The sequence below is a fragment of the Leishmania donovani genome, chromosome 32 (genome assembly GCF_000227135.1).
Source record: "Leishmania donovani BPK282A1 complete genome, chromosome 32".
In the NCBI taxonomy this organism is placed as follows: Eukaryota; Euglenozoa; class Kinetoplastea; order Trypanosomatida; family Trypanosomatidae; genus Leishmania; species Leishmania donovani.
In genome coordinates, this window is record NC_018259.1 from 1,258,619 (window position 1) to 1,273,845 (window position 15,227).

At 59.4% G+C, this 15,227-nt stretch overlaps 4 protein-coding genes across 4 annotated transcripts; all 4 read left to right on the plus strand.

Annotated features, from left to right (window-relative positions):
* Positions 1–3,406: 3,406 nt before the first annotated feature.
* Positions 3,407–5,860, plus strand: LDBPK_323360 (hypothetical protein, conserved; the record flags this gene model as incomplete). Its single annotated transcript, XM_003863699.1, has 1 exon — positions 3,407–5,860. The coding sequence occupies one exon, from the start codon at positions 3,407–3,409 to the stop codon at positions 5,858–5,860; it is 2,454 nt and encodes an 817-aa protein (XP_003863747.1).
* A 1,435-nt stretch (positions 5,861–7,295) lies between these two features.
* LDBPK_323370 (NADH dehydrogenase subunit NI8M, putative) lies at positions 7,296–7,793 on the plus strand (the record flags this gene model as incomplete). Its single annotated transcript, XM_003863700.1, has 1 exon — positions 7,296–7,793. One exon carries the CDS (start codon positions 7,296–7,298, stop codon positions 7,791–7,793), a length of 498 nt encoding a protein of 165 aa, XP_003863748.1.
* Positions 7,794–8,987: 1,194 nt separating this feature from the next.
* On the plus strand, positions 8,988–11,009 carry LDBPK_323380 (hypothetical protein, conserved; the record flags this gene model as incomplete). Its single annotated transcript, XM_003863701.1, has 1 exon — positions 8,988–11,009. The coding sequence occupies one exon, from the start codon at positions 8,988–8,990 to the stop codon at positions 11,007–11,009; it is 2,022 nt and encodes a 673-aa protein (XP_003863749.1).
* Positions 11,010–11,917: 908 nt separating this feature from the next.
* Positions 11,918–15,034, plus strand: LDBPK_323390 (hypothetical protein, conserved; the record flags this gene model as incomplete). Its single annotated transcript, XM_003863702.1, has 1 exon — positions 11,918–15,034. The coding sequence occupies one exon, from the start codon at positions 11,918–11,920 to the stop codon at positions 15,032–15,034; it is 3,117 nt and encodes a 1,038-aa protein (XP_003863750.1).
* Positions 15,035–15,227: the final 193 nt, after the last annotated feature.

Consider the following 15,227-nt stretch of genomic DNA (forward strand, 5'->3'; position numbering starts at 1 on the left):
CGCGCTGAGCTGGACCGGCTGGAGCGCGAGCTGCTGGCCTCTGAGGCCACGGCGGCCCCGAAGCGCCCGCTCACGGCGGAGCAGATTGCGGCTGAGCGTGCTGAGCTGGACCGGCTGGAGCGCGAGGAGCTGCTGGGTGAGAGAGATACCACAAGCGCGTACGAGGAAGAGCGACCTCCAGCTGCTGATGAGTCTTTCACTTCGGCAGATGCATCTGTTAGTGCCAGTGCTTTGGCAGATGTGATGCTTGCTCGTCTGAAGGCCATCTGGCAGGCCGAGTTGGCGGCAGAGAAGCAGCGCCGCCAACAACGCGAGGATCTACATCGGGCTATCTTCGAACACAGGCAGCAGCGCATCGCAGCCGCCGAGGAGGGAGAGGAGCTTTCTCCCTATCGTATTAACCGGGTGCACCTGCAGATGCCCTCCTCGGCTGCGCCGAAGAAGGCACTCCCGTCGCCGGCAGAATTGCCCACAACTATGGGGAATAAGTACCGTCAGGAGCGCGCTGCACAGGAGCGTGCTGCTGTACACTGCATCGAGCGCTACTTCATTGGCTGGGGTGCCCGAAAGCACCTGAAGGCGTTGCTACGCGTGCTGGATGAGTATCTCAGTGCCCTGCAGGACTTTGACCGTCACGAGGGGCCCGTGCTTACCTTCGTGCGGCTCCGCGAAGTACTAGCCCGTTACCCAGACTTGCAAACGCGTGTTTCGCAGCTGCCCGTTTCCCTATCCCCTCCTGAATGTGCCGCCATTGAAGATGTAAACTCATCAGCTTCACCAGCAATATCAATAACCTCGAGGAAAACTCTGAAAGGCTTTTCCCGCATCATCAAGGCGAAGAAGCAGCGAGCCCATCGCCAAGAGGCGCGCGACGCCTACCTGGACCAGTGCGCGGCAGAGGATGCCGAGGCACATAAGGAGGCGAGCGCGCGCGTGATAACTGACTTCATGCGTAGCGCCGCCGCGCGCAGCACCTTGCGTAGCCTATCCAAGACGATGAGTTCGTACAACGACGCTCGTGCGATGCAGGAGGAGGATGATAAGAAGCCTGCGGCTCCAACGACGGATGATGGCAGCGGTGAGGGTGCGTACGCAACCTCTGCCGAGTTGTGTGAGCACTCCCCTTGGTCTGCGGCTCTCAGAATCCAGCGCTTCTTCAGGGGCGTGCAGGCAAGGCGTCGAGTGCGAGTACTGCAAGAGGCATACCGTGCCTACCTCGAGGAGGAGCTTGCAGTAGAGGAGCTACTCTACTCAGCGGCGGTTACCATTCAGTGCTTGTACCGAGGCCATCTGGCGCGTCGGCAGGCGGCCATGGTCATTGTGCAGCGTGATCTCTACCTGCTGTCACTCCAGGAGGAGGATGGGTCAGGTGCGGATTCGAAGCGCAAAGAAGGGAGTGATGCGCCCTTGCCAGCAGTTCTATCGTTTCTTGCTTCCTCACCGAAGATTGTCGCTGGCGGCGGGGCCGAGGCAGCGGCGACTCGCTCCTTCACCCCACGCCGCTCTTCCTCGTCATCCTATACTGGTCTGCGCGAAGTTGCCAGCACAGCCATCGTGACCGAGGTGAATGAGGCGGACGAGGCAGCGCTGGATCAGCTTTTGCATCGCCCCTGAGCTGCCGCTCTCCATCTTGCGTCGGCGGCACGCCAAGAGCACCCGCACCCCGCCATTTCCCGGGTACACAGTCAGAACATCTGCGCGCAATGTCAGGAGACTGCTGCCGTCTTTGCCCGCTTGCGTGCTTTCTTCCTTTTCGCTACTCGTATTGTACTGCTATACTGATGGTGCACTCCACTATAGGGGAAAGCGAGAGCGGTGTGGTCGATGGCGGTGCGCGATGTGTCTGTGTCGTGGCACTCACCGCCGCCGCTCGCGGTATCACCGAGTGCCAAGAGAGTGGCAAACAACACTCCTTGTTGGTTTCGTCTCTGTGTCTCCTTATCTCACAATCACTCTCGTCGGTGGCGTTCCCCTTGGCCGCTTTCTTGAATATGTTTTCTGTTCTCTTCCCGTTGCCGGCGTTCTTTTTCTGTCGTTTCCGTGCCCGGTTGCTCTCACCCTTGTGGCTGGTGCGTGTCTGTTGTCTCCGCATTCGGCTTCAGGACAGTTGCTTGTGCTGCGTGTGCGTGCAACAGCCTATATACATGTGCATGTGCTGAGGTGTGTGTGGATGTGCCTGTGTGTGTACCTTTTTTTATATAATTCTCGTTTGCTTTTGCTGTTCTTGTTATGATGTACAGAACATCAGCAAAGAAGGCCAATGAGCCGCTCTCTCTCTTTGGCTGGATCGGTGTAGCCTGCACATGCCGAGCTGGCGAGGGTACGAGGTCTGCAGCGTTCTGTTTGCTTGTTTCTGACTTGGAACGCGCAACCATCCTTCACCACCCTCTCGCTTGCTCGTTTTGGTTGTTCGTGTTTCCGTCATTTTCCTCGTTGTCTTTCGATTTTTTTTCGTTCTAGGGTGCTCGTTGACGCTTCACCGCGGTTCTTCCCGTCACGTCTCTTGCTCTACTCCGCCTTCTCTCTGGATGAGCCTCATCTACCCCACCCCCTCCCACCCGGCTTATTGCCACTTCGATGTACATTGTCGTTCTCTTCGACTTCAACTAGAATGGCGGAGAACAAGAGCGCGCGATATTAGATAAGTAGCAAGACGGAGAAACTGCAGCCCCCCAAAAAAACCACAAGAGGAGAGGTGGTACGGGGAACGTCCCTACCTCCCTCCCTGTGCACCGCTGCCCCTTGTCTTTCGTATGTTTGCTCTCTCTTTTCTTCATGCTTTCCCTTCTGGTTTGAGCCCACCGCGAACCAGGAGCGGCGAGCTACAACGAAACCGCCAACAAGAACAAAGGGAACGGATCGCACTCGATCTCCTCCCAGGATGCATGGCAGCGCCACCTCTTACCCCATCCACTCTCGCTCTCTCGCTCTCTCGCTCTTGCGCATCAGTGAAGTGCCGAGACGAGGGGCGGGAGTGGAGATGAGGAGGGAGCGTGTTTTGCGCTTGTGTGGAAAGCTGCCCCAGTTGAAACTTGCGGAGGACTCTCTGTGCATGTCACAAAAGGCTTCGCATCGCTATGTCCGTGTGCGTGCGTGGATGAAGGCGTATGCACTCGTCGCGGCCTCTTCGGTATCGCTTGCCTTTGTTATCTTCTTCTGTATGCATCACACACACAGACACACACACACACACACACACACACAGAGAAGAACTTGCAAGTCGACACATCATAAAGGAAGAGCACATCGCAACAGCAGCTGCTGTGCGAGACGGGAGGAATAAGGTCGTGCATCTTCGCGTCTTTCGCGCCTCTGCTTGTTTTCTTCTCCGTTGGCTGCCGCCACGCATCCCTGCGTCATCGACACCCGCATTGTGCTCATCTGCGTCATCATCTCATTCGGCGCCATGATCTTCGAGCCGTGCGGCGACTTGCTCAAGGATTACAGCGCCTTCTGCGAATCTCTATCTGTTACAGAGAGGGAGGACGTGTACAGCGCTATTCTTACTCGTGTCGTCGAAGTGCCCCCTTTGCCTGCGGATGAGCTCGAGGCGTCCGAAGGGGTCGGCGGTGGTGCTGGGGATGCATTGGACAGGCGTCTGATATCAGCCACTGCCAACGCGAAGGGATCGCGCCCGTCGACCAAGACGGCTTCCAAGGAGAAGGAGAAGGCCAGCGCTGGCGGCAAACACAAGAGCCTTCTCAAGAGCTCGCAGGAGGCTTCGACAAAGCCGGCGGAAGAGGAGACTCCACCCCATCTCCCGCTGACGCCTACCATCACCTACGTCTCACTCCACTACCCCGTCTTCTGCTTGAACCAGCGCGATATGACACCGCTCTCTCGCGCCATTCCGCACTGCCCTTCCTTGCTCTCCGTGGAGCTGATCGGGTGCGGGCTGAGCGCGCAGAGCTACATGCAGCTAGTAGAGGCGGTGTATCGCAGCCCGCGTGTCTTGTCTGTAGCGGTGGATTTCAACCAAGACATCAGTGGAAACTCTTACACGTCCCACTCTCTCGAAAAGGGCAGCCACGCGAGTGTGCTCACAAACACGCGAGAGCAGGCTGGGTTTGTGATTGACCCGACTCTGCGGAATGCCGCGTCGCGGTCACTCGGCGATGCGCTGGAGATGTCAGTCGGCGGCTTCTGCGGCCTCTCCTTCGCTTCAGGAAACTCGCAGGAGCGGCCCTTCAGCTTGAACACAGTCCCTGCAACCTCTCCCAGCGGTACGAGCGCGGCTGACGCGGCGTCCAGTGGCGACCGGAACACTTCTCGTGTTGCCGGGGGTGACCCGAAGCCGGCCGTTATGCGCAATTCGAGGCTGTCGCAGAGCGCGGCAGCGGACGCGTCCGCCACCGTCTTGACCGAGGCTCAGCGGGTGGGAGAGGCCGGCGACGAGGACCACAGCGGGGGCAGCTTAGAGCTGTACTTTTACCCCACGCAGTTCTGTGGTCTGGATCAGTTGCCCACGCAGCTGGAGCTGCAGCTGCAGGAGGAGACGGAGAAGAAAGGCAAGGTGGATAGCAAGCGGCTGCAGCAGGTACAGGCGCAGCGTGACACCTTGCGCATCTTCAATCGGCAAAACCGCATGGCAGTTCCCAAATCGTGGGACGGCATCCTCTTCACCGGCATCCGCTTCCTCAGCTTGCGCGGAAACGGCATCGACGACGCAGCCGTAACCCGCATCGTGGATGTGCTAAAGCACAATCCCCGCTCGCAGCTCGAATCGCTGAATCTCTGGGGCAACAACATCACCGACCTTGGTGCCACGGCGCTGGCGCAGCTGCTGCGCCATAATCGAGACATCCGCGTCTTAGACGTCGGCAATAATAGGCTGAGCGACACCGGTCTTCTGGAATTGATTGACACGTTGCGCATGCATCAAGTGTCATCGCTAGAGGAGGTACTTGCGCTGCGACGTGCCTATTTAACCAGACGAGGCGCGACAGATGAGGAGCGCAAGGCTGCGGGGCAGCCGTTGTTGGCCACCGATATCCCAAGCTATGAAGATCTCTACGCCTACTGGTGGTACACGCAGCAGCAGCTACACCAGCAGCCGCCGCCGCTTCCACACGCGACCGAACGTGGTGGCGCCGCGGACGCTACACCCCAAGTGTGGAACAACTTGTCTCTCTCTTCCGCTCTTTACATGGCGCCGCCGCCGCCGCCTCCGCAGCGCGATGCATCGCTCAGCCCCAGCTCTTCAAGCGCGAAGCGGGCTTCTTCGAAGAGCAAGTCCATGAGGTCGGAATTGGTTCCTGGAGGCTGCGGTGGCGGGCCAATGGCATCCGCAGCAGCTACACTGTCTTCATCTGCTGCGAGGGCAGCGATGCGTCCTACGGTGGCCTTCGACAGAGACTGCGTGCGGATGTGCCACCTCGCCGAGAATGACCCATCCATCCGCGTACCGGGCAACACGGTACTGGAGGTGCTGAACCTGGAGGAGAACCGCTACGTCACCATCATCGGTGTGCGCGAGGCTGCGCGGCGGCTCGCCCTACACGAGCCAGCAACGACGGCGGAGATGTTATCCATGGTTGAGGTCCGGGAAGTGCACTCGACGCCGTCACTTTCACCGTCTGCGCCGCATTCCGCCGCGAGTTCGAGCATGGAAGGGGCTAGTAAACGCCTCACAAGCGCCATCCACCGTAGCACAGCCGCTGCCTCGCAGCCGATGCCGACACCGTTGACGGTGATTCACCCACCTGAGCTACACTGCGCCGGGCTGCGGCTGCGGGTGTGCGCTGTGAGATGCCACCGCGAGTCTGATCGCAGGACGTGGCGTGAGATGGATGAGGTGCAGCAGCACCTGAACGCCTCTCTGGCACAATGGTCCCGCTCTCGTGCCGCTTCGCGCACGTGATGCTCAAAGTGAAAAGAAGTGCAAGGGTGTGGGGCGGGGGGGGGGCCGGCGGCGGCGGCGCAAACGGGAAATGTAGAGACTGACCACGCGAACCCGCGGCACTGAGTGCCGGCGATGCATGCACACACACGCACTCGCGCAAGCACCACTTCACCATCGTCCGATGCCCAAAGGTCACCTCACTGTTTTTTTTTTTGATGTGCACTTTCCTCTCTGTTTCCTCGTATCTTCTCTTACCTTGGCGTCATGCTGGGTGGAGGCTTCATTAGCTTGCCTCTGCATATGTATGCGCGCGTGCATGCATGCTCACCGAGAACGAGCTCGTGGAGGGGCGCGGCTAGAGTTTCCGAGTGCTAGAGGTCACGCTGCTCGTTGCTTGCTCCAAAGGGTCGCGGCCCCTCTCGCTCTATTCTCCGTGTGGCGTCGTGTTCCTGAGCGCTGCGTGCTGTGCTCTCTCAAACGAACAAGCGCATCCGTGCGCGAGGTCAGAGCTGCGATGTAATCCGAACAGACAGACAAACAACGGCTCGAGAGAAGAAAAGAGCAGCAATGATTGTTCTATTCTCGCGCTTCCCTTTCTATGCGTCATGCGCATATGTGCGTGTGCGCATGCTCCTCCCTCGCGCCCCTCTCTCTGGTTCGACGATGCCACTGCTGCAACCACCGGGACACCACCAGGTGAGGTATGTACGGGTTTGGAGAGAGGAGATGGAGGAGCGAAAAGGCAGAAAGCGGCACTTCAGCAGGGAGACGGAGGGGAGGGAGTGGGAGGGGGGGCTGTTGCACCCCCCCCCCCACAGCTTGAAAGTGACTGGACGGAAAATGTGCACGGCGGTTTAGTAAACTAATAGGACCCCATTGACGAATCGCGGGCTGTCAAGCGCACCTCCCCAACCTCTCCCTATCTTTTACCTTCGTGTTTGACGTTTTTTTTTACTGCAACGGGCCATCACGGCATTCTCTCTGCCCTCCTTTTCCCTCGTCTTATCTTCACCCTCCCCCTTCCACCTCCCCCATTATCACCAACGCATCAACATACCGCGGGCCGGAGCAGGAGACAAAAAAGTCATTGAGCGTCCCTCGCACATATTTTATAGGAAGGTATTGCCTTCCTCTTGCTTTCGGCGACACTTAGCCGTAACTCTTTCTTCCTCCTTCATCGTAGTAGTGATAGGGATAGCCAAGCGAGACAACGTAGCTCTCTCTCGCTCGCTGTGTAGTGTGGGCCGCCCAGAAGGTGAACGCTTTCGCACGCGTAAGCGCGCATCGCACGACTAGAAGTGCTGGTGTGCGCTCAGCCTTTCCCTCTTTTCTTCTTTCCTTTTCCTTCGGCCAGTCAGCAGTAACCCGCACTTCAGCAGTCTTCCATCACGCAACTTCTCGGCTCCGCCTTACTTGTCTCTTCTCTCAACTTTTTCGTCCTGCGATAGACAGGATGTCTTGGCGGGCGCGCTTCACGCCCTGCGTGGGCTCCCTCACAGTGTGGCTGAACCCCAAGGATCCGAACTGCTTCGGCGTGCGCAACTGGTGGCGCAACAATCTGCCGGAGCTGCAGCTGCTGAACCCCTTTTGCACGTTCACAATACAGGAGCTTTCCTTCGGTGAACCGCACATGTACGTCAACTACACGCCAACAGATCAGCGCATGATCCGGCTAGCCGGGGCGACTGAGGAGGAGTGCGAGGAGATCATGGAGGCGTGCATCACGTATGGCATGAACCACGCCATTATCGAGCGTCCGCGAACCGACGACGGTGGTGACTTAGTGAACCAACCAGCCATCACATCCTTTGGCTACACTGAGAGCTTCACCGCGAAGCTGGAGGTGGCACCGCCTGCGGACATAGGCCAGAAGACGACGGAGGGCGTCGATGATCCAGGCCAGAAGCCGCGCCTCTACCCTCGCAACGTGGGCTGCAAATTGATGCCATAGTGAACCAACTCATCCATCCACACAGGCGGAAAGAGCAGCCGGGCTGGGCTCCGCCATTGCATGTGAGTGGATTGCAGTGCGACGTCTCCACATTCATCACTCGCGCCCGCCTTTCTTCCACACAGCCTTGCCCCTTTCGCCCCCCTGAAGCGTGCGTCTGTGGTGCCCTTTCTCTGCCGTTTCTGCTTACCTGCCTGAGAACCATGAAAAGGAAAGCAACATCGAGGAGGGCGCACCCCATTCGCTCGGCGACGAGGGGGGAGGGTGAGCGCTGTGGCACTGCGGTGCGCAGACTCGAACGTGCTGAGCTGGTCAACTGCATGACAAAGACCGAGAAAACGACAAGCCGGTATGCACGCGCGTATGTGTATCCTAGAGACGTACTGGAAAGCGAAGGCAACCACGGTGTTAGTGCCCGGCGCGTCTGTGCGCTTCTCTTCTTGTCTTCCCTTTTTGCGCATCACTCACCAAGCTCATGCGTCCACCACGTTCAGTGGCGGCAGCAGTTTGATCTCTCTTCAACAGCCTTCTCTGTTATTTTATGGACGAAGCCAAGAAGAAAGGGCTGAAAAAGGAAATGCACCGCAAGAGAACGCCGACGCACCTCGCGCCTTAGCACCTCTTCAAGCTTCCTGCTTTCATCCGCCGCCTCGTCCTGCTTTCATGCCCACAGGCCATGGTACTCGAGTCGCTCTGCCCCTCTTTCTCTCTCTACCTGTGCATGTGCGCGGGTGTGCGAGCGCACCACCGCAAAAACTTGCAGAGAACGCATCTGCGTACTTGCGCTTACGGGTGTGCGTGGCGGAAAAGACGACTGCGCTGCCAGGCGTATGTGGTGAGCGCAAACGCGTGTGTGTTGCCATGAAATCCACAGCCTCATTTCACAAGAGTGCCCCGATCCCACCATCGAGGTGAACTCGACAACAGCCACCCCACCCCTTCCACACACGCACAAACATACACACGAACATGCCTCGCTCTCTCTCTCGACTTATTTCTCTCTCCCCCTGCCCGTCTCTGCCATGGCCTTCCACGCCTTTTTTTTTGATGTGCGGGTGGCGCGAAACCGATGGGCGTACGCCGATGGACGCGCACGCATACACGCGCGCCACCTCACCTCCCGCGCTTAAACATGTGCGCACAAGTAGTCTCTGTGTGACGCGTTGATGGGTAAAGGAATCGTCGAACGGACACATGCCCTCTTACACACCGTACGTGGCGCACACTAAGAGGGTGACGGCTCGCATGCGCGCGCGCATGCACAAACAGTCGTTCACAAACGCTATCCTAGCTTCAACACAAGCGGAGCGGACGGATTTGTCGAGAGTAGCGGACGCGCGTCTGCGTGAGTTGACGGCACTCCGCGCAGACCATCAGCGCACCTTCGACCCTATTTTCAAGCAGAAAGCGCTGAACCTTCTGCAGACCTTACCGCTCAAGGCCGCGGCGGATGATCCACATTTTACTTACACGTTGGGTGCGTTGCGGGTGTGCGGGTACTTCAGTGCAACGCAGTCCCCGGCAACCTTCAACTTGCTTAACCACGCCACACGGCACACCTTCCTCCTCGACGCGTTCAGCTTCTATCAGCTTTTCCTCGCATTGGAAGAGATGCGTCATCCTCAGACGGCGGAGATACTGTCAATCGTGCTACCCCGTGTGATGGAGGTGGCGACTGACTTCACTGAGGGAGAGGCGCGCCTGCTGCTCGATCTTTACTTCAAACACAACTTGCTTACCAAGGAGCTCAGCGAGAGGCTTGCAGGCGTGATCACAGGCTCGGTGAACGACTTGAGTGGAAAGGATTTGATCAGCGCTGTGTCGGCAGTGCCAAACATGGCGTTTGAACAGATTTCGCGCCGATTTCTGGAAGCTGCGACACCGCGCCTTTGCCGCGCCCTGCGAGAGGCCACAGAGCAGGTGCAACTTTACAAGGCAACGTACCTGGAGCACGCCGGTCGAGGCGCCGCCGCCTCGGATGCAGCGCGGCCGATGCTGAGACGCGACGCCGACGGTCAGCCGCCGCAGAATCCCGATATGGAGACACCCACTGAGAGGACTCTGCGACGCAGGAAGGAAGAGGAGTGGCGCCAGCTCCTGATCGATCAAATTTACGAAGGGCTCAGCTTGCACCGAGAGTTGCAGAAAAGCATAACGTGGCTGTGCTGGGCTCCGCGCCCACTCCTGAATGAGTTGGTGCGGTGCGCGCTGATCTTCAGCGAGCCGCTCCTCGCTGACGCAGCGGAGCAGCTACCTGCAGCTCTCAAAGATAAGGCAACTGGTGCGAGTGCCTCCTCTGTCGCGATATCTGCGAACGGTGAGCTGGCGGCGATCGTGGCGGAGCGCGAAAATTATGCGCGCGACCTGCCGCAGGTGCGACGCCGCAGCCTCTGCCACTGCCTGAAAATGCTTCATTTCACGTCTTACAGACACCTCCCTGCCCTCCGCCTCCTCTCTGCGCGGATTGCGGCAACGAAGGATGTCTTGGGCATCGTATCTCCGCTGGTGCTGGCGCGTGAGCTTTCACAGGCTGTAGAGGCTATTGCCTTTTTTTGTGCGACAGACTGTGCCCCAGCTGTGACGGCAATAATCGATGACATCCTGGAGCACATCGAGCCTGTCACGAATTCGCCTGCGCTACTGAATCGTTTTCACGCGTTCTCCACAGAAGAGCTGAAGCTTGTGGAGCGGGTGGTGCTGCGCGTGCTGCTCAGCTGTGCACGGTTTCTCTCCACGCGCATCTCGGAGAAGGCGGAAAAGAACGCACTGCAGAGAGCACCTGCGCAGGAGGAGGCGATACGCGCCATCCTGGCCCAAGCCACGGCGCTTGCTATCTCGCCCATAACACGCGCCTACCTCGCGCTCGGGTTGCGGCTCATGCACTCTAGCAAGGCGCATGGAGAGAGGGGCGCCAAGCAAGTGCAGTGCTTTATTGGCACCATGCACCTGCTCTATGTGACCACCGTTATACTGGCCGTGTCTTCGCAGGCAGGTGCAGCACCGACGGCGCCGGATCCGGCCGCACACGAAGTCCTGCGCGCCATCCTTAGGCAGCTCGTGCCGTGGGCGCAGACGATGGCGACGATGCAGGCCGGTGAGATGCCGGAGGAGGCAGCGGCGGAGATGGCGAAGGCGCTGGCCTTGCTTAAGGAGCATCCGGAGATCATGGACACTCCGGCCGGGGCTACGACGCAGAGAGAGAACAAAGAAGAATAGCGTTGACACGCGTGCAAGTTTGCTTGCCGGTGTCTAGGAACTTGACTTCGTGGTCTCTCTGTCACACACACATACACACACACACACACACGACTACTAGCATGCAGCGCCATGCTGTTGGTGCCCTCCAGAGTCCGCCCGCATCTGCCTCTCTCTGTCGCTGTCACCTTCCCTCCCTTCCCCGTGCACGCTGCTTCGCCGGACCCTATGCATGAAAGAAATAAACCGAGAAGGAAAGGCCGGCATATGGCAGTAGGCGCTGCGGGCTTTCCTCGGTGTTTCACTGGCGTTGATCTCTTTGCCCAGCTGCACAAACTCGCCCGCACATTTAGACAGAGACACGGCCACTAGGAGAGACATGCACGATTTCATGCCATCTTACAAGCGAGCCAACGAAGCCACCGGGGCTGCTTAGGTGGGGGTGGGGGTAGGCGTGGCAGTGGCCGCTGTAGCGAGCACGCTTGAGCCCATGGGAGCTACAAGACCTGTGCTTGCATATCTCGCTGCTGCTGCTGCTGTTGCACGAGAACAGGACGCTTTTTTCTTTGTATTCTCTGTGATGCAAGCATGTGTTTTGGTTGTGCGCGTGCGCGTCTGGTAGATGACATGCTCTCTCTCTCAGCCGCAGCCGCGGCACAGCGCGCCATCTTCCTCGTGTTGTCCGTGTCTCCCTCGTTCTTTGTCGCCGTCTTCATCTCTCATCGATCCTCTCGGCATCTCTGTACATCTTACGTGTGCTGCTCCCGTTCTCATCTTGTGTTTCCCATCCTTGGTGGCTACGGACACACACATCCCATAATGCGTGTACTTGCACGTGTGTCTTCGTGCTCAGTCCGCTGAAGTCTCTCCACAGATCGATCCGCACGCATACGTACCCTTGCCCATTCAGCAGCGACGGGGAAGCAGCAATGTTCTCGAATGAGCAACTGATCGGCCCCGACTTCGATGAGGTAGCGTACCTGCGTTATGCTCTTCGTGCCGCCAACCACAGTGCCGAACACGCACGGCTGGAGAGCTGCATCGCTGAGGTGAAGAGGGATATACAGTCCGCTCTCGCCGAACATGCAGACAGTCTCATCGATCAAGCGAGATGCACCTATAAGACACAGCGCGAGGTGACGGCGGTGCGTCAGAGCACGGATTCGTTGCAGAAGGCATCTGGGCGGCTTCGCATTATGATCGAGGAGCCTTACATGCAGCTCCAAAGCCGTGTAAAAGAGTTGGAGGCAACGCAGGAGGTGATACAGCTGCTCCAGTCAACGCTGCGCTTCCTCTCTCTGACAGCAAGACTACAGGAACAGCTCGCTACCACTTCCTCCGTTGATATCGTGCGCTCCTCGTACACGCTGAAGGAGCTGGAGGAGGTTCTTCAGGATGGCGCGATTCGGTCCCTACAGGTGGTCGAGGCGCAGCTGCCGGCGGTGGAGCGGCACGCAACGACGATACGGAGCAAGGCGCACGAGCTGCTTGCCATGACGGAGCTAACAGCGCCACCGAGCGGCAACGGCGGCACCGGCAGCGCTGCTGCTGTGACGCCCGCGACTGCTTCGACGTCTCGCCTCGCACTTCAGGTGAGCACAGGGTTGCAGTGCGCGCATGTATTGCGCATGCTCTCTCGCACCGTGCAGAGCTTCATGACAGAGCGGCGTCGTGAGGTGCTGCGCACCATCATGCGGGAGCTTGATGCACAGGCCATCGAGGAGCACATCTCCAGCGAGTACGATCGTCTTTCCCGCTCTTCGCTCAGCGGACACAGTGGTGCGATGTCGGAGCAGACGGTGACGGCACATGCCGTGCTGCAACACATCCAGAAGACTCTCTTTATCGCCGTGCAGCACACCCGATGCGTCATTTTGCTGTGGCGCGTGCTGCTTCAGCGACGTGACACGCAGACTCAAGAGCTTTACCTGTTCTCCATTGACTCACCGGTGCAGCTCCTTGTGGAGTACTGGTCCACGATCACCGAAAAGCTGCGGGAGCGGCTGAATAGCTTGCAGAAGCGGCACGCCATTCGACTTGCCCTGGCGAGTGCTTACCCGCGTTACCACCATTTGGTTGCCAGCTTCCTCAGTCGCACTGACGTAGCGAGTGTGGCAGAGGGCCCGCTGAGTACCGGCGCGCCAGGTGGCGCTGCCACTGATTCCGTAGGGTCCGCGGTGACGGGTGCGGCTGGCACAGCCGCGGCTCTGCTCTCGATCCACGTCACGCAATGCGGCATGGGCGACTACCTCGACTTGATCGACACCGTGGACGCTGCAGTGCGGCGCGGCGTTGCAGGCAATGGAGGAGAGGGTACTCCCTTCAAGACACCTGACAAGTCACCTTCGGCGCACATAGGCACTGCGACTCCACCACGTACAGACACGCAGGACATGCGGCACACGTGGCTGGCACAGGTAACCGACGAGGCACGGGGCGCCTTCAGGACGCATGTGCTGGACCGTCATCGCGAGGTCATTGGCGGTGTCTTCTTACGCCTCTCAGCTGCCGTTCCGCCCTCTGCGGCAGCGGCCGGGCAAACCGCCACTGTTGCGCCGGTGCGCATGCAGGGCGGTCGCCGGCCGTCTATTCCCCCTCAGGCCAACACGCTGGACATGGCGGTCTACACGCGTTTGGTCACGCAGGAGGTGCAGATGTTCCGCCAGGATCCGCACACCCTGGATGTGTTGCTAGACTGCGTCTTTTCCACTCTGCGCCAGGTTCGGGCCAAGCTGACTGAGGCGATTAAGAGATACCCGCTTCCGCCGCTTCCGGCGGTGACGGCTGCGCCGACGCTGACGCAGGTGATGCACCTCTCTATCGCCAACGGCTGCACCACTCTTGCGTACGACTGCGCAGCTGTCCTCGCGATGGTTCCTCACCCGTCTGCTTCACAGACGGCTGGCGGCGGCGCTGGGGCGGGGGGTGCCGCGGCCGCCTCCAATGCCACCAGCGGGGCTCACCGGCACGCTCACCAGGACCCCTACGCGCTGGTGCTGGAGCAGCTGGGCACGAAGCGCATGGAGCTACAGCAGCTCATCGATACATTCCACAACATGAGCGAGCGGTCAACGAAGCCGTTTGCGGACTCGGCTGCGTCGGTGCTGCTCCCAACGCTGACGCAGGCTGTCGACAACGTGCTGCGTAACGAGCTGGCACTGTCGTCTGCTGCTGCGGCGACGGCAGCGAGTGAAGGGAGAGCGCAAGCGAATCCGGCGATGCCGCTGGGCGGCAGCGGGGGTGGGGACAGCCGCACGGCTCTTGTGCAGCTCCAGTCGCAGTGCCGCCAGTTCACGGATCGCTTCTTCTTCCTGGTCGACGCGCGCACGTCGGGCTGGATGGAAGCCTGCCAGCATGTTACGAACACGATGCTGGCGCGGCTGTTGATTCGGCTTGCCACAACGCCGCCACCGGCAACACTGCGCGGTACGCCACTCGCCACCGCACCTGCGTACGCGCAAACGCTGCAGGTGATGGTGCCCCCGCTGCTTCAGTTCGTGCAAATGGTCCAGTCTGCCGGGACGGTAGGACGTATAACCTCCCTCCTGCGCGGCTGCGTGCGCCAAGTGGAGTTGTTTTACGAAACCTGTGGCGGGCTGGGCGGTTCCGGCAGTGGGGACGGCGCATCGGCCGCGGCAGCGCTCCGGGCTGCGGTGATGGAGCGGCTTCGACCGCCAATCCCGCTCTTCTTTGCGAAGTTACTGGTGCTGCAGTACGGCCTCTTTACCACGCCTGCCTCGGCACCGTCGGAGAACTCGCAAGGCGCTGTCGGCCCGTCTGCCCTCGCTGGCGCACTGCAGTTGTCGGAACAGGGCTTGCTGGAGTGCTTGGAAGGGGTGTTGCTTACAGAGAGCTCGGCGAGAGTCGCTGCCACCTCCTCAAATTTGGAGGGAGGTGGGACTCCGGCTGCTGGCGCCACTGGAGCCGATCGAAAGGGGGAGGTGCTGTCGGCGTTAGATGCGCTTTTTCTTGAAGTTGTCGCCGCAGCACCAAGCGAGTCGGCGGCTTGCCTGCAAGAACTATGGGCGTCGGTTCAAGAGAAATGAAGTATTGCTGCTTCAGTGCTGCCCTTTCGTGGGCTTTACCTTATTCTGTGGGCGCGCGTGTGTGCGAAGTCCCTGCCACACTTGTACGGCGCGTAGAGCTTCTCGTGGCTGCCGTGTGCCTGCCTGATAGTGTAGAGTTGTGCGCATGCGTGCGTGTGCTTCTACTGGGCCTCCTTCGTTTCTTTCAAGAAAA